This window comes from Bos indicus x Bos taurus, chromosome 23 (assembly GCF_003369695.1).
Source record: "Bos indicus x Bos taurus breed Angus x Brahman F1 hybrid chromosome 23, Bos_hybrid_MaternalHap_v2.0, whole genome shotgun sequence".
Lineage (NCBI taxonomy): Eukaryota > Metazoa > Chordata > Mammalia > Artiodactyla > Bovidae > Bos > Bos indicus x Bos taurus.
The window spans coordinates 19,380,885-19,404,191 of NC_040098.1; the positions used below are offsets into that span (position 1 = coordinate 19,380,885).

The 23,307-nt window shown below is 39.2% G+C and overlaps 1 protein-coding gene across 5 annotated transcripts in view; it reads right to left on the reverse strand.

The window, feature by feature from the left end:
* The window catches only part of SUPT3H (SPT3 homolog, SAGA and STAGA complex component), a 414,047-nt gene that overhangs the window by 103,695 nt on the left and 287,045 nt on the right, over nucleotides 1–23,307 (reverse strand). For all 5 annotated transcript variants that reach the window (XM_027524850.1, XM_027524851.1, XM_027524852.1 and 2 more), the window contains one exon: nucleotides 7,155–7,230. In XM_027524850.1, the coding sequence (XP_027380651.1) occupies nucleotides 7,155–7,230 (76 nt within the window). The remainder of the gene's footprint in view (nucleotides 1–7,154; nucleotides 7,231–23,307) is intronic.

Below are 23,307 nucleotides of genomic sequence, written 5' to 3' on the forward strand. Positions count from 1 at the left end.
ATCTTTGCTGCCTAAAAGTATGTTAAACCACTGAATGCTTAGCACTTCTTACAGTGTGTTAGAATAGCTTATCACTGACCATAGATTCTGTTCTAACAACAGTCAGAAGAATCACTTGCTTGATGTAACTTTATTCTTATGGAAAGAAAATCCTGGAAGAAAGAACCTGTGATGAAAAAAGGAACACACGAAAATGTATTTTTCAATTCAGTTCAGTCGCCCAGTCGTGTCCGACTCTTTGCGACCCTGTGAATTGCAGCACGCCAGGCCTCCCTGTCCATCACCAACTCCCAGAGTTCACTCAAACTCATGTCCATCAAGTCAGTGATGCCATCCAGCCATCTCATCCTCTGTCATCCCCTTCTCCTCCTGCCCCCAATCCCTCCCAGCATCAGAGTCTTTTTCAATGAGTCAACACTTCGCATGAGGTGGCCAAAGTACTGGAGTTTCAGCTTTAGCATCATTCCTTCCAAAGAACACCCAGGGCTGATCTTCTTTAGAATGGACTGGTTGGATCTCCTTGCAGTCCAAGGGACTCTCAAGAGTCTTCTCCAACACCACAGTTCAAAAGCATCAATTCTTCTGCACTCAGCTTACTACCTTTCAAAATAGGTCTGTTTCTTGAGTAGGCTCGAAGTTGTGAATTTAGAATTAAATGGAACAAACTGATATCTGGCCTGATCTAAGTCTGTGCTTACATTTTCCTGATGAAAAATGTGTCCATATTCTTAAGTGTGATTCTCAAAACCACCCAGAATGATTCCAACCTTCCTTTATATTATTCCCTAATTAAAATGTCACCTGGGCTTGAATTAATCTTCTTTGTGTTGACCCCTGCATGGGATACTCTCCTATCACTTGGCTTCATTCATATGAATCTTGCCCAGGGCCACAGACACACGTTCCCCATTCCAATCATTTACTGAACACTTATCAGAGATCCTTCTGTGTCTGCTCGTGATTTCACAAGCCACATTACAAGTTTTGTGGGTCGACACCACGCATCTCATCTCTCTGCATACCTACCAGTACTGAAAACACAAGGAATCTTCTGTTAGGTATCTCGAAACTGCCACAGCACTACGCAGTCTAATGTGACATAGGGCCACAGTAATAAGATATCACCTATTACTATTAATATATTATTAATAAACTATAAATTATATAAATAAATTATAATTAATAATTATAAATTAATAAATAAGTTATTATTAATATATTGTTACTTATTAATAGTAATAAGATATTACTAACTTAACTAGTAATCTAGAGGAAAAGATTGATAGTCAAGATTTTATCACATCTATAACATAATCATCTTTAAAAAATCCACTGATTATTCTTTTGGTTAATCTGGTCCTACAAGTCTGTGAAACACTTAATGGTAACTCCAAGCATGATGTTTTGATCCTGATAGATACAGTCCTCCTGGATTTCACATACAGAGAGTTTTCTGTGAAATAAATCACAGGAGACATTAAGTCCTGCTATTGAAGCACGTATCCAAAGCTGTCAGCCGTGGCCGAGTTACGGTGATCCCCACTGAAGCTATCTCCCTAAAGGAACCTATCTTCCCAGTGCTCTCTGACATGTAACATTCCATCTAACTAGGAAGCTGTAATAGCTCACCAACACTTGGTTCACATCTGCGGAATACTTCTGAAGTTAACAGGCAGCAATTTGGCAAGATCAATAAAATGCACCTTATTCATTTCTCCCTTTGACAGACAGTTACAGGGAAACTGGTTGGGCCACAGACTTGGATTACCATGATACTGAATGGTTTGCCTTAGAAATGAACAGAGATCATTCTTTTGTTTTTGAGATTGCATCCAAGTACTGCATTTCAGACTCTTTTGTTGACTATGATGGCTACTCCATTTCTTCTAAGGGATTCTTGCCCACAATAGTAGATATAATGGTCATCTGAGTTAAATTCACCCATTCCAGTCCATTTTAGTTTGCTGATTCCTAGAATGTTGACATTCACTCTTGCCATCTCCTGTTTGACCACTTCCAATCTGCCTTGACTCATGGACCTGACATTCTGGGTTCCTATGCAGTATTGCTCTTTACAACATCAGACCTTGCTTCCATCACCAGTCACATCCACAACTGGGTGCTGTTTTGCTTTGGCTCTGTCTCTATATTCTTTCTGGAATTATTTCTCCACTGATCTCCAGTAGCATACTGGGCACCTACTGACCTGGGGAGTTTATCTTTTGGTGTCCTATCTTTTTGCCTTTTCATACTGTTCATAGCGTTCTCAAGGCAAGAATACTGAAGTGGCTTGCCATTCCCTTCTCCAGTGGACCACATTTTGTCAGAACTCTCCACCATGACCCATCTGTCTTGGGTGGCCCTACATAGCACGGCTCAAAGTTTCATTGAGTTAGACAAGGCTGTGGTCCATGTGATTAGATTGGTTAGTTTTCTGTGATTCTGGTTTTCAGTCTGTCTGCCCTCTGATGGATGATGGTGAAGGAAAAGACCCTGATGCTGGGAAAGATAGAAGGCGGGAGGAGAAGGGGACGACAGAGGATGAGATGGTTGGATAGCATCACTGACTCAATGGACATGAGTTTGAGTAAACTTTGGGAGCTGGTGATGGACAGGGAGGCCTGGCGTGCTGCAGTCCACGGTGTCGCAAAGAGTCAGATATGACTGAGTGACTGAACTGAACAGTGACTTTGCTCTGAACACTTGATTTTAAAAGTGAGGGAAAGGAGAGCTCTTGGTCAGATCTGTGCATCTACGCAATAGAATGGGCACCTTCCTCATTAGCTCTTCCACACTGAGAAGGCAGAGGTGAGGACCCTGGGTGTGTCGTGGTATCCTAGCACCCAGAATAGTGCCCGGCATTAGTGCACTCACCATAAATATTTCTAGAAGAAATGAGTGAGTGAATGAATGAAAGAACAAACAAATGATAGATAGTTCTTTAGTAAAAGGACAGGATCCAAACTGCTCCATACATCAGAAAAGATGCACAGAGGTCCCATAAGACTACTTGGTGTCACTAAGTTGCATCTGACTCTTGCGACCCCATGGACCGTATAGTGCACCAGGCTCCTCTGTCCATGGGATTTTCCAGGCAAGAATACTGGAGTGGGGTGCCATTTCTTTCTCCCAAACCGCTTGGGTTACTCCTATTCCTGCAACAGGTGAAGATTCTTAGGTAATTCTGTCCCTGACACATGGGAAGGACTGTTTTAGAGATGGATCCTGCCAGGGTAAAAGTGGGTCCAACACAAGATGCATAGAGACCTCCAGTCATGATGGTGTGTTTTTACCAGATCTGAGGAGGGCATCAGACTCAATGAGTTCCTTTTCCTTCATCCCTTTTCTCACTGTATCAGGATTAATCCTAGAAATTTATCAACTTATTCAGAATAATAATGATCGATAATAATGATCAATAAATTTATCAATTTATTCAGAACCTTGACCAAAGGTCAAAAGTTCCTAGGATCATCCTCCTTCTGATACTCCTTGGTTTTTAGCCTGTGCTGGAAATAAACTTTATATAATAATTTCATATGGAAATGTAAGGTTAGTTAATTCTCATATACTTTGTCTTTCTCGTCAGTAACCGGGGCAAAAGTCATTCCATTCTCACCTCTCACCCCTCCATGTTATTTCATTATTTTTTCCATATCCCTTTTCACCAGCCCTGCCAGTCCTGACCCTTCCCTCAGGGCCCTCTGTGATGCTCACTGTACTCTGAAGAAAGCCTTCTGCAACTTCTCTCTCTGCAAAATCACTGTTATTTGGGTGAATCAAAAATAGCCTTCCTAAGAGGGCATGGTTTTCTCTGGAATTTTTTCTTTCCCTAAGATTTTTTTTTTTTTTTTTGATGTGGACCATTTTTAAACTCTTTAGTGAATTTGTTACAATACTGCTTTTGTTTTATGCTTGTTTTTTTGGCTATGAGGCATGTGGGATCTCAGCTCCCTGACCAGGGATCAAACCCACACCCTTTGTGTTGGAAGGTGAAGTCTTAACCACTGGACTGCCAGGGAAGTTCCCTCCCTGGAAGCTTTTATAGTAGGGGTTCCTTCTTTCTTTCTTTTTATACCTATTTATTGATCAGCTATAAATAGGGATGGTGGTCATAGCTCAGTTGGTAAAAAATCTGCCGGCAATGCAGGAGACCCGGGTTCGATACCTGGGTCAGGAAGATCCCCTGGAGAAGGAAATGGCAACCCACTCCAGTATTCTTGCCTGGAGAATCCCATGGACAGAGGAGCCTGGTAGGCTACAGTCTACGGGGTTACAAGAGTCGGACACGACTTAGTGACTAAAGAGAGAGAGAGACTGATCAGCTGCTGCTTGCCAGCCTGTTAATTTCCCCATATACTGTAGGGCCTGGCAGCAACATCTTCATTCTTTTCTTTTCTCCCACAGGGAAACCATAAAACAAACAGACATCAGATTTCTCACCAACAACAGAGGCAAAAAGACAATGGAATCATGTTTTAACCAATAACTATTAGTCTACAATTTCCTACTTAACTAAACTATCAGTTAAATATGAGGACAAAGTAAAGCCATTTTTTTTTTTAAGACAAAAAGGAGTGCTTTAAAGTACTTTCAGAGGCTTGGGAAAAACAAAATTAGGCTGAGATGGAAAGTTCAGATACAAGTATACCTTGGAGATACTGTGGGTTTGATTCCAGACCACCACAATAAATCATATATTGCAACAAGACACATTACATGAAATTTTTGGTTTTCCAGTGCATATAAAAAGCTATGTTTAAAGTATACTGTAGTCTATTAAGTGTAAAATAACATTATGTCTAAAAAAATGTACACAGCTTAATTAAAAATAATCTTGTTTGAAAAATGGCACCGATAAGACTTGCTTGACACAGGGCAGGGCTGCCACAAACATTCAACTTGTTAAAAAAACACACTATCTATGAAGCACAATAAAGCAAAGATCAATACAAGGTATGCCTGTACTTACCAACTTAAAGAAATTTTAGGCCAGGAATGTGCTTTAGAAAATTTAAGGATAGCAACTAAAATAATAGCAATAGAATAAGTAATACACAAACTGGTTTGTGAAAAATGGATCAAGAAAAGACCATCAATCCAAATAAAAGGAGGAAAACCAAATAAAAAAGCACAGTAAATTCAAAACATAAAATAAGATAGCATATATAAACCCCAATGTATAAGTAATTAAATACATATAAATTAAACTCATCAATTACAATACAATACTCAGATTGATTAAAACGAAAATTTAGGTATTTGTTTACAAAAACCACACATGAAACAATGGGGTTGAAAAGACTGGAAACAGGTTTATCAAATTATAACTAAATTACAGCTTTGTGAATTAATATCAGATTTTAAAAGACTTTTAAAGGGAAATGATGATCTGACTTGTATAAATATAAAACCAAAATACTGGTGAACGGGATCAGTGTCCTAATTGTAAAGCTCACCCTCAGCCTTTATAAGTTATAGACAGGTCATTTTTAAATGCACCAGCAGTCTCAGCTAGTGAGTACTATGATTAAATATTTAAAAAGACACAAATGGCTGGATCGCAATTCCTGTACCTTGGTCATGTATCAGCAAAGGCATGAAGAGTCTAGTTCTGGAACTGCTGAGCCCCTTGGACTGAGCATTCCCAAAGACAGTACTGTGGCACAGAAAACAGATTCTCCCACTAAGGTTTCATGATGAAGTACTGTGGCACTATATGAAGAAATATTTTTCAATGCCAAGTCCCTCTTCTTTAAAGAAAAAAAAAACTGAGCATAAGATACTGTTTATACTATAATTATTTTATACAGAAATGGAAAATATTAATTTTTAATCTACTACAGTTTATTATTGTTATGAACCAAAAAACTCACTTACGAAAAATCAGATTTTTAAACAAAAGAGGTATCAGGACACTACATGTTTTAGTGTGAAATAGCACTTGTTTCTTTAAGTAAATTAAGAATGATTCAAAAAAATAGTTCAATAGCACTGAATGTTACTTTATAAAATGGAGATTTATACTTATAAAAGACTTGAATGCCATTTTTAAACCTAAAATTTACAATACAAAAACCTCTCATTTGCTGAAATTGCCATGATCTGAAGTGTCATTTACTTAATGCTTCACAGATGTATGATGCCAAATTGTTAGTCAGACTGCAAAGTATATTTAGTCAGGAGAAAAAAAAAACCTCCCCAAACATGTTGTCCTATATTTTCCTGACATTTACATGGGGTGCTGTTTGAAATGTGTCATTTATTTGCACTTTATGATCTATAAATGAAGCTCTCATTTTCTTTTTCCAAATTGAATACGCTGTTATTGTGACCACATAATAGCTTGTTGTTTAAAGACACCATTGTGTCTATGATTTCTCAGACAAGGGTCATGTGCTACTTTGTCATATTTTTTAACTGGACTTTTCATCACACTTACTCTTTGACCTTTACCCTGCAAGTCTTAGTCATCCCTGAACTGTTGCTGTAAGGATGTTTTTCCTACACAGTCTGGCCCACTGTTTATCACAAGCCTTTATGTACTCTTGATGAGCTGTGTGCAGGGGCGGGGCGGCACTTGTTTTACCAAAGGTACAAGGTGGGGACTAATGACCTTGGCTAACAGGGAACACAGCCTACAGCAGGGGGTTACAGACGAAGACAGAAGAGACTGCTGACACATTCTGTTGTGGCAATATGAGTATGCACGCGCGAAGGGAAAGTTCGGTATTTATTAACATTGCGGGCTTTTAAATGTCATGAGTGTGCTACCACAGCCCACTACGGTCAAGCACAACCAGCAGTACTAGTGCAAACATGACTAAGAAACCGAAAAAGAAAGTTAGATGGGAATATTAAGAAAAATGGAATTTTTCTGACTAAAAGTAACGTGAATAATTAACATGGCTCTTTGTGTATTACCAGCATCCTTTAAAACCTCTTAATACTTAGAACTGCAAAAAAGCAGAGTGGGTTAAAACCTTTTATGGGTTCCCCTACAATGCAGAGGTTGTTTCCATAACAGTTATAACTATGCATACATGTATTAAATTCACCAATTTCTAAGGAACAGAGATCGTGTTGTACTTTAGTGTATCTGTAACACATAATCTCTTAAACATATAATGAAGCCAAGTTAAATGCTTACTTACAGAAACTTAAGTGTCGACTTTCACAGAATTCTGCATATTGAGCTGAATCCATAACTCGAGTTTGTCTTTCTGCTCTCTGATAGATGAAAATAAAAAGACACACACCCAAATTTAAATCAAGCGGAGTATTATATGTTTTCACAGCTAAAACTCAAGAGCATAAATTCCATTTCCTTTCCTTACTTTAGGTGAATACTTTAGTACCACCTTAAACACCATGATACACAAAATTTTGTAAGTAACAGTAGTTTTGAAGCTTGCGTGTTTTATAAGTAAAGTTTAAAAAACCATTTTCCAGTCCTCTGTTAATTTTACTATATTGGAAGAAAAAAAAACTAAAGGACCTTACTTAGACTGTGCACTTCTGAATTTTCTTTAACTGTACCGTCCTCTTAAAGAAAAAGATAACTGTGAGGTGATAACAAATTAAACAGAAAATCTGTTATTAACTTTTACTATCCATCTGCCTTAAAGCTAAGGTTTTTCAACATTAACATAGGAGTCAACAAATGGAACCCATATATTTCCCCATAGAACATGGAGCCAGAGCTAAAAAATCCATATTTTAAATGGCAAAGAAAATCAAGAAAAAGGTAAACACAACACAAATCCTTTAATCTGCGTCCAGGTATGATTCACAGTTTGGTATAGTTTCATTCGTGGGGTTTTGGATTCAGTATAGCAGATGTTTGCTGCTTCACTGTCCCACCAGAGGTAGGATAATTATAATTCATCCATAGTTTGGTGGGAAAGAATATGACCGCTTCCGCTTCCTTGGCAAAGGAAGCATTTTGAAATGAGACAGGCTGGTACTTCTTGGAATGAGTTTCTGGCCAGTAAAGGAAAAAAATTCCCTGAGATTTAAAAAAAATTTTTTCTGCTTTGGAAGGACTTTTAGCAAGTTTTCTTTATCACAGTTGGTAGAGTACATTAAGTACCACTTCTAATGTCTGTGGGTATTTTTATATTTTTTAGGAACTGAAATTATTCTTTTTTGCATTTTGTTAGATTTGGGTGGGCGGACAACTTAATTCCAACAATCTAGCTGCAGCGCCATACAGAAAAGATTGTGTGTGTGTGTGTGCGTTTGCGGGGGGGGGGGGCGGTGTTAAGGCAAAATTTACTGACTACTGTGGTTCCTTCTAAGACCACCGATTATTTTTTCCCTTCCTTCTCTTCCTCTTCTCCTTCCTTCTCGTCTTTCCTTCCTAATCTCCTTGATACATACTCACAAACATATATATGTACTGACACAAACCCAGGCTTCTCTATCCTCTCGGTTCAAGTATTCTTTTCTGACACTTACAAGTAAATATTACACCCACAGCCATGCATGTATGTGTACATGTATCCTGGTGTGCATGTATCTGATCATGTTTCTGGAAGGGTATATTACTGAATTTTTATGTACTCAGAAGTATTTTTTTGATGCAATTTAGTTTTGTCCTTTTTAATGTATCTGATACATGACTCAATATACATTTACTAATGGAAAATGGGAAGCAAGGAAAGGATAATTATGTGCTTTGAACATTTCAAATTATTTACCAATGTGTTTTTTTACAAAAAACCCTCCCTCTGAGACTGATATCTTTAATGCATGTATATATTATGTATGCAAGTCGGTATGTACATCTGACTGTCTGTGTCTGACTATAGCAGGAACTTCTCAGGTTTGAATTTATAGCTCCTAGAAAATATCTGACACGTGGTAAATGAGAATAAAACACTTGTGGAATAAACAAATGCTACCATAATTGGTCTACCTTGTGGGCAAATTACCATAATGCCGCCAGTCCTTGATTATCCATGTGTTCTCCAGGTCTCCTCTGCTACCCTCCAGCTAGACAGCCTCACCCACCAAACACACACTAGACAGAAAGGACTCAGACAACTACATAAAAAGCTCCTAATGAGATTTTTAATATTAACTTTTCTTCTAGAAGTTGAACATTCAAGACCTGTCACCTACATACAGGCAGGCCTAGACAGTGACAGTTGATGTATTTTTTTTAACAATTCCTTTAGCATCAATGCAGAAACTTTCGGTTGGGAGCCCATGAAGCTACTAGACCATGTATAGAAATTACTCACCAAGCGCTTAGCATACAGCAAACACTCAATGCGAAGCAGTGGACTCCACAGCAAAGATTTATAGGCAGTATAAAATCATGGCATATTAGAGCTAGAGAGCAGCTTAAAATTCTTGTTCAGTCTCCCTCATTTTATACTTGATCTTAGCCAAGAAGTTAAGAAAGCTCTCTCATTTCAAAGATAAGGAAATTGAGGTTCAGAGAGCAATGATTTGCCAAAGGTGATCAAGTGAGAATTGAAGTCCAGGACTCTCAATTCCTTGAAGCAGCCGATTTTTTTTTATTATAAAGAGTTGCCTCAAACCTACAGTAGTTTTTAATCCAGTATTTTTCTTTGGGATCATCCTCTATACATTATCTTCCTAAAATGTATCATGGAGTCACTGCCACCAACATGCCCAAACTGTTCTTAAGAAAATGAAATCATGAGGCCCTGAGCGGCTAAACCACCACCACAGTCACTCAGTCGTGTCCAGCTCTCTGTGACCCCATGGACTGTAGCCCGCCAGGCTGCTCTGTCCATGGGATTCTCCAGGCAAAAATCCTGGAGTGATTGGCTGCTTCCTTCTCCAAGGGATCTTCCCAACCCAGGGATGGAACCCGCGTCTCCTGCATCACAGGCAGCTTCTTTACCGCTGAGCCACCAAGGAAACCTGTACTTACCTTGGTGTGGCATATCGCTTTAAAATGTTATCACTTTCTACGTGCCTCACAACATGAAAGGGGTTGGGAAGCACTCCTACTAACACCCTCGGAATACACGTGATGAGACACCGAAACTCATGCTTTTCACAGCGTGGTCAAGTGTGATCAACAGGAAATTAGAGATGTTTACTGGGAGCTGAGGATGAAGAAGATGATTCAGATTCGCCCCTCACGCTAATTTTTCTTTACTTGTCTCTCTTCCCAAGGAATTGTTTCAAATAACCAAAAAAGGGGGACAAATGTGACCTCATGAAAGCATCCAAATGGTTTAGCATCTGATTATACTATCTCCTAATCTGACACCATCACCTTAAACACTGGGAAGTCAGAAGGTATCTAACCTTCATGGACTACATATTCTTTGCTTCCTTAATCTCAGTGTTGGCCACTGCTTAGCTTGGACTCACCTGGGCCTCAGTAAGCATTTGCTGGCTGGCTAAACAGCTGGGCAGATGGACAGGTGAACTGAGGCAAAAGAAATGCATATAAATCCTTGCTGGCTGATCTACAATCAGGAACTGTAATATCTGTGATCCAACTGTACAAATTTCCGAAAGAGTAGGCAACTTTTTTGAAGCCAAAGACCCATAAAAAACAAGATGTTGGCCAACAATGAACTAAGGCTGGCTCTTGTTTTCTGTGTTATCTTAATTCCACTTTCCCTTCTGCTTCTCTTCAGAGCACTCTCTGTAGTCCACACTAAAGTGCACATTGGCAGTCCCTTTTCTATTCCTGGAACTTTAAGAAATCTCTGCAAAAACATGCAAGGGGGGAAAAATCATAAGCCTAATAAGTAACATGATCAAAAAAAACAATGCCTGCTCTTTACATAGAGCAGCACAATAACCTTTAGGATAAACAGTTTTCATAGCTCCATTTTACAAGCTGAGCACACTGAGATGTAGACAAGTTAAAAAAAATTAAAGCATAATGTTAATAAAGAGGCAAAGTGAGAGGTAAATCTTGGGGGGGGGGGCGGTCCTGAATGTCCTACTCTGGGGTGTTATCACTAAATAATCTTAGCAGATTAATCACAGCTTTTTTTCATCCTGAACATCCTCAAATGACACACGTTCTCCTGATCTCAAGACTCTCACATGAATGTCAGGTCACGTCTGCATTACTCATGCTTCTGTATCTACAAGTCCAGTTCATCTTCCACTTAATCTGGCTCTTGTTCCCACTCCTCCCTTTCTCTAGGAATCATCAGTGCTCCGAACATTCATAACAACATGCTTCATACTCAGAGGCTTTTCTGAAATTGAACCTTACTAGTACTACAACATTGGAGAAGGCAATGGCACCCCACTCCAGTACTCTTGGCTGGAGAATCCCATGGACGGAGGAGCCTGGTAGGCTGCAGTCCATGGGGTCACAAAGAGTCGGACACGACTGAGTGACTTCACTTTCACTTTTCACTTTCATGCATCGGAGAAGGAAATGGCAACCCACTCCAGTGTTCTTGCCTGGAGAATCCCAGGGATGGCGGAGCCTGGTGGGCTGCTGTCTATGGGGTCGCGCAGAGTCGGACACGACTGAAGTGACTCAGCAGCAGTACTACAACACAGCAAAGCATTACCAGGTAGGGGCATACGTTTGAAAGAATTATTACCTTGAAAGAATTACTTCTAAACTCTTCAAATGCCCAACAATGCTTTAAAATCTAAATGAAATCACTTTTTAAAAAGGTAAAAGAGAATAGTCATGCTAACAATCATTCACCTCATTATCAAGCTTACTGGTCTTTCTGGTTATTGTAAAGCAGAAGGCAGAATTGCAAGGCAGGTGAATTTACTTTCTGGGTCCTACTTGAATGAAAACAGGGGAGCAAATATCCCTACAAATGTAGTATGTAGTATAATTTGTTCAGTACCTGAACGCAACAGACTCTCAGTATATATTTGTTAATGCAGTTTCAGTGAAAAGTTTTTACTTCAGTTGATGAGAAATTGCTTGCATCTTTGAAAAACACTTTCAATGACAGCAATGACAATCACCATTTGCCCCTGCATGTTTCAGTTTGAGGTATGAGGCTGGATTCCTTCTGTAGCACGCAGTTCCATTCAAATTCTCTCATGCTTTCACTGACGCATACGTAAAGGTTATAGAAGCTAGGCACTGGCATATCTCTTGGCGGCTTCTCAAGACACGTGACTTTCTTCAGCAGCACAGAATCACAGAACATAACATTTAAACCAAGATGAAAGCTTATCTGCTTTCACTTCTACCTTGAATTTTTAAAAAAAATCTTATTTTGATGACACTTAGAAGTCTTAACATCACTCATTATCAGAGAAATGCAAATCAAAACCACTATGAGGTACCATTTCATGCCAGTCAGAATGGCTGCAATCCGTAAGTCTACAAGCAATAAATGCTGGAGAGGGTGTGGAGAGAAGGGAACTCTCTTGCACTGTTGGTGGGAATGCAAACTAGTACAGCCACTATGGAGAACAGTGTGGAGATTCCTTAAAAAGCTGGAAATAGAACTGCCTTATGATCCAGCAATCCCACTGCTGGGCATACACACTGAGGAAACCAGAAGGGAAAGAGACACGTGTACCCCAATGTTCATCGCAGCACTGTTTATAATAGCCAGGACATGGAAGCAACCTAGATGCCCATCAGCAGATGAATGGATAAGAAAGCTGTGGTACCTATACACAATGGAGTATTACTCAGCCATTAAAAAAAATACATTTGAATCAGTTCTAATGAGATGGATGAAACTGGAACCTATTATACAGAGTGAAGTAAGCCAGAAAGAAAAACACCAATACAGTATACTAACGCATATATATGGAATTTAGAAAAATGGAAACAATAACCCTGTGTACGAGACAGCAAAAGAGACACCAATGTATAGATCAGTCTTATGGACTCTGTGGGAGAGGGAGAGGGTGGGGAGATTTGGGAAAATAGCATTGAAACATGTATAATATCATGTATGAAATGAGTCGCCAGTCCAGGTTCCATGCATGGTACTGGATGCTTGGGGCTGGTGCACTGGGACGACCCAGAGGGAGGGGAGGGGAGGGAGGAGGGTGGAGGGTTCAGGATGGGGAAAGCGGGTATACCTGTGGTGGATTCATTTCGATATTTGGCAAAACTAATACAATATTGTAAAGTTTAAAAATAAAACAAAAAAAAAATAAAAAAAATATAAGACAGAATAAAAAAAAAAAGAAGTCTTACAAGTGAATTGCAAAGTCCTTTCTGGATGGAAAACGCTAAATGCCAATGGTAACCAACCAAATACCTTATGTTAGACAGGAATTAGTTGCTGAACTTGAAAGCTACATACAGAGAGATTGCAGCAGCATCCAGCAACATGATAACACATGAACTGTGGATGCTGACGGTGCTCATGTTTGTCCACAGCAGAAGGGGACTCAAAGATCAGTAAACACCATGGCATCCTGAAGAATTTCAGAAACCACATACATCCCCAACTCACTGTAAACAAGAAATCTGAGGTCCAGAAAGGTTATGGGGCTTTATCTGGATTACTGCAGAGGCAACCTGGTGACCAGGTGAGTGCTGGCTCTGCTTGCTGGGTCAGTTTGTAATTTACTGGATTCCCTTCCCAAGAGTTTAGCATGTTTCCTGCAAAACATCTGGTAGATTCCCCTGCTTTTAATTGCCCACTGCAGTGCTCATCAGTTTGGGCCTGGAGGACTGCAAGAGGGTTCTGCTGGTGCCTTCCAAATATTTTAACTCTCCCAACCCATCCGGATACAATCACTTTAAATAAAAACAAAGAGAAAAGACCTGGGCACAGAGGTCACCCTTCGTCACATCTGCCATGTTCAGCTATCCCCTGCCCCTCCCTCATGACTGTGCTGGACATCCCCTCTCCCATCCTCATGGCACCTTAGCTCCTTTCCTTTCAGCATAATCCTCTGCCAAATTTGCCAACAAGATCTACCACCTGCTTTAGCAAGTTTTCCCTCAAGATCCCAGGTCACGTGGATTCCTCTCCTCTAAACCGTACATGCTCTTCTGGTATCATACCCCATGTACTTCTCTGTGTGCTGCTTCTGTCTCCCCTCAGGGATTATAGCTGCAAGAATGTATCATTAACTGAAAAAAATCAAGTTCAGAATTAGAATGCTGTGTGTCTTGATCCCATTTATGTTGAAACACAAAAGTGTCTGCACACAACATACATAAAATGTTTGCAAACATCTGGAAGTATACACATTATGCTTTTAATAGTATTCATCTCTGGGAGCAACATTAGAGGGAACTTTTACTTTTTCAGATACACATTTCAGTAATTAAAAAATTTTTTTCTTAACTGAATTACAATTAGGAAAAAAAATTTTTGGAAAGTAGTGAAATCTTGACTTACAGAGGGTCATTAAATAAATGTCCATGTGCTAAAAAATTATCAAAGCGGTGACTCAAGAGGCAGAAAGTCACAGAGAGACAGCATTAGTTGGGGTATATGTTCTCAGAGAAAGTGAAGGAGGATGAGAAAGGAAATGTCACTGTGATGTTAAGGGAGCCAGTTCAGAATCCTGGTTGATATAACCTTGAAATCAAAAGTTCATTTAAGCTTGACCCAAAACTTTCTCTGAATTATATAACTAGTAAAGTGAAAGTGAAGTGACTCAATCATGTCCAGCTCTTTGTGACCCTTTGGACTGTACAGTCCATGGAATTCTCCAGGCCAGAATACTGGAGTGGGTAGCCCTTCCCTTCTCCAGGTGATCTTCCCAACCCATGGATCAAACACAGGTCTCCCACAATGCAGGCAGATTCTTTACCAGCTGAGCCACAACGAAAGCCCAAGAAGAACTGATTAAAGATACAATATATTTCCTAGCCTAAAAATAAAGGTTTCCATTGATATTGATTTCTTCCCCCAGAGTGATTTTTATAATCCACCAATTTTATATGCCCAAGGTATTAAGAATGTATTATACTAGTCAAATGAAGTTTCCTGAAGAAACAGCTGTAGATTCTAGGAGAACATTCAAGGAATTTAAAAAGAATTTTAGTGCTAAAAATAAGTCAGTAATTCTAAGTATAAAGCATCAGTGATTGAGAAATACATACTCAGAAGGATATTTGTGATATTAGTTCATAATAGAGTTGTTTCAAAATATTGGATTTTTTGGTCTGTACTCTGGGTCTAAATATATTACTGTTAATATAGGAGTTTTTTCTTTTTTCTGTATTTTAAACTATGAAGAATGAGCATGAATGATTATATAAGGAAAATATAGTTGTTATCAAAATCAAAATACTACATTTTAAATTGGGGTAATGCCTGCTTCACATTTTAAAATCTGAATTTATTAGCTAGTAGTGGAGAAAATTATTCTCAATAAAACATTTCCTGTCTTGGGATAAAATGTGTGCTAGGAAGAGTATCACTTTTTAAAAAAAAATGGAATATAATTGCTTTACAATGTTGTGTTAGTTTCTGCCGTGCAACAACGGTATCATTTTTTCCCATTAACTTAATACCAAACCACCTAAGCCCACGTGTAGTTGTAGACTCTCATGCAGTATTAGTACTAATGCTCACTGATGTTTCCCTGAAATTGTAAACAGCTTTGTAATAACTGAGCTGGCAAATAATATAAAAAGCTATGTGAATTTCCACCCAAACTAGCTCTTTAAAGTGACAGAAGATGGACCTCTTTTTTATTTTCCTGATTGAGAATTCTATAACCTTTTTTGTGGTTTCTATTTGGCTGTATACCCAAAAGTGAGCATATTAGATTAATATATGTAAGCTCTTTAGGTATTCTGAATAATTCTTCTAGCAATTCTCATAGGTTTATGTAATATCCAGATGAGTCGACATGACTTTTTAGAGTCTAGCAAATACACGAGGACATAGTGAAATATGTTGGTTGTTTCACAACTGGAAAATACGTATGTTTTTTCCAACTATTGCACAAAATTTACTTCATGCTTTCTCTTTAACCTTGAGTTAGATCAAATTCTTGAGCAGTACAACATATGTACTGAACTCAGGCCAGCTTCACTTACATATTTTTAAAAATAAAATCCTGTGAAGCAGGGAGACTGTCATTGCAGCAAAGGCCTCACATCCTTGTCAAGGATATATGGAATTCTATATAGAGCAAGAGAGCCTTCCTTGGAATTTCCCGGTTGTTACTATGTGATACATCTGAGTATTTTCAATGAAGATTTTTTTAATATGTAAAAAATTTTTTTAGCTACTTAAACCCTTCTAAGTTCCAGGAGTTTTGCCTTCAAAATATACCTGGAACGACTTTTCATCACCTTCCACTTTCACTCCTACTACTCTCGTCCAAGCCATCGTCCTCATCTCTCCCTTGGACTATTGCAATAATCCCCTTGTGGGTCTTCCTGCTTCCACTCTTCCTCTGCTCCTATCCCCAACTCTGAGTCTTTTGACTGAGCACTAGCCAGAGTGATCGTTCAAAAACTGAAAATCAGATCATGCTATTTGTGATCAGAACTTCCATGCGGCTATTCTTCCCAATATAAAGTAAAATTTAAAACAAAAACTTCCAACAGCTTCTCATCACATACAAAATAAAAACCAAAATCCTCAGAATGGCCCATAAGCCCCTACACAATCTGGTTCCCTATTACTCTCCGACCTCACCTCCTACCACTCTCCTCACTCCAGTTACTCTGGCCTATCCTGAAGTTTCTTGAAACCGTCAAATAACATTCCCATACCAGGGTTTTTGCACTTACTACACTCTGTCCAGAATGTCTTAACCCCGTATCATTGTCCGGCTTGCTCCCTCAATTCCTTCGGTCTCTGTTCCAAAGTCACTTTATACAAACTGTTTATGGCCACTTAATCTAAAATAGCAGCTCCCTCAGGTCACTCTCTGTCCATTACTATGCTTCATGTTTCTTCATAGCTCTTACCGCCATCTGCCACAGTAATATTACTCTCTTATTTTATTGTCTATTTCTTTCCAACTAGAATGTGAGGTACCTGATGGCAGAGATGACGTCCACTTAACTCAGTACTGAATTCCCAGTCTCTACAGAGCTTGACGTACAGTAGTGTTGCATAAATACTGGTGGAACAAACCCATATATACTTTTTTCTATATTCTTCTATAATTATTTTTTTAAAAAATGTTGGCTGTGCCATGAAGCATGTGGGATCTTAGTTCCCCAAACCAGGAACGGAACCTGAGCCCCCTGCAGTGAAGATGTGGCGTCTCAACCACTGGACTGCCACGGAAGTTCCTTTCTACAGTCTTTATAGAGAAAAGTTAATACTAAGGCAAGGCTTCTCAGTCTTGGTAGTACTGACATTCTGAGCTGAGTAATTCTTTGTTGTGAGTCTGTTCTGTGCCCTGAAGGGTGTTTAGCGGCATCCTTGACCTCTGCCCACTAGATGCTGATACCATCGGCCCACCACTTTGTGGGCCGTGAAAACTAAAAACCAAACATTGCCAAGTGTCCCGCTGGGAGCAAAATCCCACCAGCTGAGAGCCACTGGTCTAAGGCAAAGAGGACTAACGCTGGTTGGCTCACCACTATGTGTGTGTGGGTGGCACACTGGTCTTTTCATTATCTCTTTTAATTTTTCCAATAATCGCAATGGGCAGATATGATTCCTGTTTTTAAAATGAAGCATCTATGATCAGATACATTAGGTAACCTCGTCTAAGCTTGCTAAGCAGGAAAGAGGCGTGTACACTCTGAAGCCAGGTCTGTCTTAATCCAAAGTCTATGCTGGTTTTTTTCCTACCTTAAAAAATTTTTTTATTGGAGTATGGCTGCATTACAAAGTTGTGTTAGTGTCTGGTGGGCAGCAAAGTGCATCAGTTATACTTATACACAAATTCCCTCATTTTGGGATTTCGTTCCCATTTAGGTTACCACAGAGCTCCGGGTAGAGTTTCCTGAGCTATATGGTAGGTTCTCTTAGTTGTCTCTTTTATATATACCAATAATTGGACTATAGGCTTTTAGTATTGCTCTGTTCCATTAATTTGGTTCTCCTCTTTGAGGGGTTCAGTATACAGCTGTAGGAATTTCTCTGACTGTCTTCTATGCCTGTCACTTTCTCTTAAATCTTTTTCATGTCTTTCATTTCTTTTGGAATTTTGACATTTCCGCCTTTTAATATTCTATTCCTGTCAAGACAGTTCTTTTACTCTGAAGCCTCAGTAATGAAACTGCTAAAGCGGAGGTGACGGAGGGGAGGAAGGAGTCTTAAGGGTCTTCAAGTTCCTTCTCCTCTACAAGGTATGTTTCAATCAAACACCAAAACCCACAGGGCAGAACCTGGAAAGCACTGGGCTCTCCCACGCTGCCTGCCCTTCACGGGACGAGCACTGTGCCTCCACCCTATGGTTTCAAAACAGGGGCCACACCACGCCTGAGACTCACAGGATGGCCACCATACTAAAGGAACAACTCACCCCACACATCAGTCAGTGACCTTTCAAAAATGTATTCATGTGCCGTTTCTATCTAACTCCTCTTTAGTTCTGACATCACTGTGAGGTACTGCATGCTAAGACGCTTCATTCATGTCCGACTCTTTGTGACCCTATGGACAGTAGCCCAGCAGGCTCCTCTGTTCAAGGGATTCTCCAGGCAAGAATACTGGAGTGGATTACCATGCCCTCCTCCAGGGATCTTCCTAACCCAGAAATCAAACCCAAGTCTCCTGTGTCTCCCGGATTAGCAGGCAGGTCCTTTACCACTAGCACTCTGTTGGAAAAACGGCAGGCTTTCTTGTAGAGCACAGACAACACAGAGCTCCCAAAGCAAGGGCGAGAACAAATGCTGCCCCTTTCAATCCTTCTGAACGAAAACTCCAGGACCTACCCTTGCCCCTCATCACTACTCCCTATTGCAAAGCTCCACTATTGCTGCCAGAAACGTTGAAAAGTAGCAGAGAAAACTGGCTCAGTGGTGGATCAGAATAACCAGTTCAGTCTCTGCTTCCTACAATTTATGCTGATGCTTTCAATCTCTTAGTTTATAAAATAATTTAAAAATTGGCACTTCATATAGTAAACCTTAAGTACTCTAGCTAAGAAGGTATTCTAATAAAATGGTTAAAATTTTCATTTAGTAATTTTCATCTGAAGGAAAACAGTGCTGTAAAAAACTGTGACAAATAGGGGTGTAAAAAACCATGTACAACAATAAATTTGAATCACACATGCTTTAAAAAAATCCAAAAGAAGAAACTATGAAAAGATGAATAATGAAGTCTATTAGGCACCAGTGAAGAAACAAAGTCATCAGTCTAGGAAAAATTCTCAAGGGACTATGTGACAGAAGAAAAAATAGGCTTTTACAACTGGACGCCATCTGAGTTAAGATTAGAAACAAGACAAACCAAATTAAATTGTTTATTTCCCTAAAGAGAATGCTCTTAACCATTTTCAAGCTGACGTTTCTTTTCTCATAATTGGCTGAGCTGTTTTCGTGAGTCAGAAATGAGCAAGTTCATCAACAGAAATCTGCCACAAAGACTGATGTAGCTGCAAGCATGAGTTAACCCCAAACAAAAAGAAGAAAAGGATTTCCTGACTATGCCAAGATTTAATCACTGAAGAAACCCAGAAACAGACTTGACCAAATATGACTCTGATGAGAATACAAGAGCAATCTTGGCTATCCCAACTGCTTTGGTTTCAAACGTGATAAATGAAAAATTCTTACATTATTAACAGGAAAAAGCAGAAATATCTACACATTCAAAAAATTAATGTCTATTTTTACTCCTACCTTAAAAACTCTTACCTAATAAAAAAAAACTAAACAAAAACAGAAATCACCTTTAAAATAACTGCAGGTTCAAAATCTTGGAAAGATAGAGTCCCGTAGGGTCTTATCTTCTGAAGAAGCCTTGGATGTACTTAAATTAGTATTTCAAGCAGCCTGAAAACTATGATAGCCTCTTGGGCTTCAAAGAATGCAGAACAGCAAAATCCCCTAGAATCATAAATGTAAAACCTATAATTATGGTTATTTAACAAAATGGTTTCTATTAAGATATTTGATGATGAAATTCCCATACTCAGATGTCGGTGCCCAAATTTTAATCAGCCTTTACTCATGAGTAAATGTATCGTAACTGTTATTTGATTAAATGTCAGTGGCCATTAGGCTGGGTTTTTCAGAAAGAAGGCTTAAAGAAGGCATGTCACAGAGGGTGTGGAACGGATTACAAAGGAAGGAAGAAAGAAGAATTGTTTTTGTAACTGGTCATGTTCGGCAGTGCTTTACCTTATGAGAAGTAACCACAAAGACTTTAAGAAGCAAAGACAACCTTGGCAGCAAGAAGAACGGGAAGACCGGAGGTGGTAAAACGGTGATGTCAAGTAAGGAAGACTCAGCACAGAAGAGCAGCATTTTTGAGTTTTATGTGTATTGCTTTACTTGTTGATTCTCTTGAGAACTGTCTGGGGTCAGAAGGTCAGCTATTATTACCATCTCCATTTGACCGATGAAGACACTGATGTCACTGAACCTCTGTGGCTTCAAAAAAAACAACAACCAACTAACTTCATATTTTGAAATCATTTTAATTTACAGAATACTTACAAAAACAGGACAGAAAATTTCTGTGTACTTTTACCCCAGCCTCACCAGCCCAAAGACTCCTTGTCCCTTCCGACCTCAGAAGCCAAGTGGGGTTAGGGTGCGTTCACTACTTGGATGAGAGTATTGTGGCTTTTCCTTAAGGTAAGGCATACTGCTAGGGAGTTAAGACTCCTTCTTTAAACCAGGACTTTTTCCACTATGATACTGATTGCTAGAACAAAACTTGTCCCTCAAACATTTTCTGTCCAAATATAGATAGAATTCTCCAAGTAAATTTTACCCAAGTAACATCACCCAAAGAATTCAACTGGACATTAGTGCTGCTCAAACTTGAGCTATGTGTAGCTCTGAGAAGACTTAGAAAAGCATTCTAATGTGAGCAAGACATTTAACAAGATACAAGTGGACAAATATTATGGAATTGTCTCATATAGTCCCTTCTGAAGATACATGCTACATCTTTAGAGTCATTCTAGTGGGTGAGAGCAGTCACTGTCAGAAAACAGCCCAATAATTTGATCTTTCATATATGCTGTAAACTCTTTGACTGGTTCTGTCTCTGGTCACTATGAAAGGAAGACTGTGCCTAAACTATATTCCATTTGTATGCATATGCACAGGAATTTAGCCTTACTGTACATTTTTATAAAGATTTTGTCAAAGACAGATACTATTTTTTAGACACACATGTGCTGGGCACTGAACTAGGTACTTTACATGTGTTTTCACAAATCCTCCTCAACAGTTCTAAGATGTGGCTTCAGTTAAGGAATCTGAGAGTCAGAAACATTAAGCAACTCATCTAGGATACTAACAAAGATACCTGGGACAAGATAAGGCATGGAACCGTGACTTGAGTGCCAAGGTCTGTCTGACCTCAGAGCTGATGCTCTGGTCATAATACCATGCAGTATGAAGAGAACCTCAGAAGGAAGACAGGCGCGCTGCAAACAGCTTGGTAAAAGATTTTTAAAACATTGTCATTCTGTGATAAAGGCTTTTTACTTGTTGGTGATGACTGACATCACTGATTCGGAAAATGATGCCAAGGAAAGAAACACATTGATAAGCACTTTGAGAATATACTGTGTGTGTGTGTGTTTAGTTTGTAGGTTTTAAGTGAGAAACACACTACAGTGACCTAAGCATGTTCTCATCTGTCTTGGAAGGTCAACCCTCTTCCAAAGAGTAAGAAGCAACAAGAAAGCTCAGGGTGAAGGTGAGGAGGGGAGAACAGAATTTAATTAGCTGGTCAGAGAAGTCCAATAACCCTGATGGTTACTGGGGCAACAAGTTTCATAACCAGATTGCTCAAATGTTAGAGGTGAATTAAAAACACAACCAACAACACACAGACAAAGTGGAAATGAATGATGACAATCCACACAATGAAAATATGACCTTAACGAAATAACATTAAGGTTCTTCACAGGACAAAAGTGTCCTCTAGGGTTGTTTATATTGTTGCTTTCTTGGTACATTTACAATATGATGAGATAATCTGATTTGTATACAATTTTTTTCTTTTAATTTTATTGAAGTATATGGCCAATTTACAATGTTGATTTCTTCTGTACAGCAAAGTGACACAGTTTAAAAACAAGTATATTCACGCATACATTCTCTTCCATTATACTGTGTCACAGGATATTGAATACAGTTCCCTATGCTGTATGGTTGGAGAAGGCAATGGCACCCCACTCCAGTACTCTTGCCTGGAAAATCCCACGGACGGAGGAGCCTGGTAGGCTGTAGTCCATGGGGTTGCTAAGAGTCAGACACGACTGAGCGACTTCACCTTCACTTTTCACTTTCATGCATTGGAGAAAGAAACGGCAACCCACTCCAGTGTTCTTGCCTGGAGAATCCCAGGGACGGGGGAGCCTGGTGGGCTGCTGTCTCTGGGGTCGCACAGAGTCGGACATGACTGAAGCGACTTACCAGCATGCTGTACGGTTGGACCTTGTTGTTCATAAATTTTTATGGGGGCTTCCCTGCTGGCTCAGTGGTAAAAAATCCGTCTGCCAATGCAGGAGATGTGGGTTCAATCCATGGGTCGGGAAGATACTCTGGAGAAGGATGTGGCAACCCTCTCCAGGATTCTTGGCTGGGAAATCCCATGGATAGAGAAGTCTGGCAGGCTACCATGAGGCTGCAAACCAGTCAGACACGACGAGTGACTAAAGAACAACAATACCAATTTCTAAGTAATACTCCTATCATACCACCTCAGGTATCCTGTAAACATAGTTAAATGAAGTGTGCCTTTGCATAACCTCTTTTGCATAATGTTCTTTAGAGGACGTAGAAAAACACACAACCCAGATGGTACTTATTTTCTATAGCACAGTATTTTAATTAAAGTAGCAGGATTGATATTTTGATTAACAAACAAAAAATCTAAAATCAAATCTTTTCCCATATTTTCCTCTGGAATTTCAGCAGCAGGAAACATAGTACTAAATGCTGAATGACTTCTTCGATCTTTTGATGTTGATAAGTTTTGATAAACAAAACTTTTAATTAACATGAGACTTATGCTGAAACACTTGTCATGGTATTAAAGTATTAACACTCGTTGCATGGCTATGACAATTCTTTGAAAATCACAGGCCGCATGACAGAATATTCCTTCAATATGAAAAACAGATTTAATCACTTTCTAGATATCCTCAATTTTATCAAAGTCTCATTCACAGGTACTACTAAGTGTTTTATAATATAATACAATTACAAATTATAGATGTTTAAACAAAATAGAAATTTATTTTTCCTCACATAAGTGAATTCTGGAGACAAGTAATTCA